General features: G+C 33.8%; 1 protein-coding gene across 1 annotated transcript in view; it reads left to right on the forward strand.

Annotated features, from left to right (window-relative positions):
• Positions 1-1,694, forward strand: part of LOC107576812 (hexokinase-1-like) — a gene marked incomplete at its 3' end in the record, with an annotated part of 2,953 nt that extends 1,259 nt beyond the window's left edge. The window contains exon 2 of the mRNA XM_016262942.1: positions 1,502-1,694. Coding sequence (XP_016118428.1) covers positions 1,502-1,694 — 193 coding nt within the window. The remainder of the gene's footprint in view (positions 1-1,501) is intronic.
• Positions 1,695-2,903: the final 1,209 nt, after the last annotated feature.

The raw sequence follows: 2,903 nt of genomic DNA on the forward strand, positions 1-2,903 counted from the left end.
GTATTTTTAATACACTATTATAGAATTTAGTAATATTTTTAATTAGCTTTTATTTTAATACTTTAATTTTAGTCTTCTTTTATATATTAGTTATTAAACTTATTTCAGTTAACAGCCAAGACAACATTTCTATTTTTTTTCTGCTTTTTAAGTTTGTAAGTATTTTAAGTATTTCATGAAATATTTAATTATTTTATTTCAGTTTTATTTCAATCTACTATTTTTAATAGCTTTAGTTAACAGTAACACCACTGTTCCACAGAAGCACATTAACACTTCAGAGTAAGAAGCAACAGTTGTATTGTGTAACATGGTTACTATAATGACATGTAAGGCATGAGTCATGACAGACTGAAATGAAACCCATCCTGGGTGATTCAGTTGTGCACCTGCTACTCTCTCCTGATAAGAGTTTTATGACCCATAGATGTCATACATATAATTTGATTATAAAAGTTTGTTGATAATGTGACCGGAAGTTGGTGAATAAGCGATTAAACAGTGGTGAAGCATAAGCGTATATGACATAGCCTTTGCAAACAAATCACAGAAGAACATGTGAGTGCTCCTAGCACATTTAAAGATAAAGCCACTATTCTCTTCTTCACCCTCATTTAGACGGTCCTGGCAGCTTTACCACTGCTCTCATGTTTTTACGAGGAAGTTGGATGTTACTCATGGCGGTTACGCAATGACCCATTTTACACACTCTCCTTGTGTTTTTGTAACAAAACAAATTCAACAGCTTGAAAGATATTATAGTAATCTTCATGCAGAAATGTCATCATGTAAATAGAGATTTTACTGGCATATACGGTTTCTTACATGTGTGATTTTTGTAAAAAGTAATGCATTTATCAAAATTAACATTTGCCTATGATTTGGAAGACTAATACTATGTATCTGACTGAAAAATAATTTCGAACAAATGACAATTAATAAATAAATATAAACTCACAAATATAATAAATGTATAATAAATAACAATATATAATATAGTAAATATATTGTCTTCCAGAATACTTGTTATTAATCTGTATATTGCATATTTAAAAGCAACAAGTGAATCACCAAATACAGAATGTAAAGAACAACACTTTGCATATTAATGTAAACAATTTTGTTCATCAGTGGCATCATACACAGATTTTAGCCTAAATCTCTCATGTGCTCACACTACAGTTAAAGGCTCAATCATGAGTCAGCATATGCAAGAGCAGGTGCTTATGTTTACAGTATTAATTCACTTTTGTTGCAGTGAAACAGCTTCCACTAGCAATTTTCCTGATGAATATCGTCTTATGTTTATAAACGCCATTGCCCATATTTCTGGTATGTCTGCATCTAGGCAACAGGCCATATATTTCAAGGACACACTGACCTAACAACTGACAGGCAATGACTTGACTGCATTCAACATGATCATCAATATTGATTACTAACAAAAATGTGGGGGCAAAGGGCACAATGTAATTTGTTTATTTTGTGTCTATTTGTGTAGATTGACAAATACTTGTACGCCATGCGGTTCTCTGATGAGACGCTGCGTGACATCATGGCCCGCTTCCGAAGGGAAATGGAGAACGGATTGGGACGAGACATTAATCCGACAGCTACCGTCAAGATGTTGCCCACCTTTGTAAGGTCCATTCCTGATGGATCAGGTGAGCTTATCATTTATAAGGCCGTAAATCGTAAAAATAAATGCCTTAAAATACTTTTATCTGACAACAGAATCCTTAAGTAATTACAAAAGCTTGCTTTGGAAGTAGCCGAGAAAGAATGCCGTGTATGGAAATAAAAATCAGCCGGGCTTTCCTCATAAATTAGTGTCAAGCAAACTGTGGAGTCAGCAGTTCTGTCCATCAGGGCAAACAGTCTCGAAAATAAATGTCAGCTTTCTTCATTGTACTTCTTTTAAATGCTTTGACAAAAGAAAGAACAATAAATTTGACCAAAATTTTGTTTTTTGATTTGAAGAGGTCAGATGCTTACAGTTGAATTAACGCTTTAAATAAATGCCCTCAAAGATACCTGAAACTTAGAAGGTATTCATTAAAAATCTGTTTGCAAGTTGTGAAGAAAACTAGTTTAACCTGTATTGCTGCAAGTGTAGACTTCCTATAGCACAATAGTGCTGGCAATCTGTTGGATTTTCATTTGAACCATTTGTTTATTCCATTTTTAAGAAGAATATTAAGTACTGCACTTCCATTTTTAAGAAGAATATTAAGTACTGCATGCCAAAGTTTAATAAATTGCAAGAATATGCATCAAGGCTAAGTAATGGTTACATCTGAAACATTCTAAAGTCACATTCTGGTTTGATTCTTTTAAATAGCTTTTGAATGAATAACATTTGCCTGCCTCCAAATGTATTTACTATGCAAATTTACCATAGTATTGAATTGGGTGAATCTACTACTGTGTGCTCACAATATTGAACCAATTTCCCCCGTGCCATAACACATTGAGAGCTGCATTGAAATGTGCTCCTGCCTTTGTACATGCCCTGCAGCATCCAACCAAATCCACTGGGTTACATCACGGATTATATGAGCTGTAATCCCAGTCAGATTGGCATGTGAAAGTTGACTTCAGTGCAATTTGTTAGCATCCGTACTACAATGTGTTCTGCAAGGCAGTTTCATTCTAGTTAATGATGGCAGATTTATTGCTCATGTAGCAGCAAAGTAATTCAAAACAATTAGAACAACATGGACAAATCCGATTTAATGTTTGTCCACATCAATAATCCATTCATCCAACGCTGCAATATGTAGCATAGTATACATACATCAAGTCCAGAATAGCTCGTCAAGAGCAGCTCTCTAGTCCTAAGGTGCTGGACACAGCATAAACAATAATATATATATATATATATATATATATATATATATATA

Source organism: Sinocyclocheilus grahami, unplaced genomic scaffold (genome assembly GCF_001515645.1).
Source record: "Sinocyclocheilus grahami isolate Dianchi unplaced genomic scaffold, SAMN03320097.WGS_v1.1 scaffold4386.1, whole genome shotgun sequence".
Classification (NCBI taxonomy): Eukaryota; Metazoa; Chordata; class Actinopteri; order Cypriniformes; family Cyprinidae; genus Sinocyclocheilus; species Sinocyclocheilus grahami.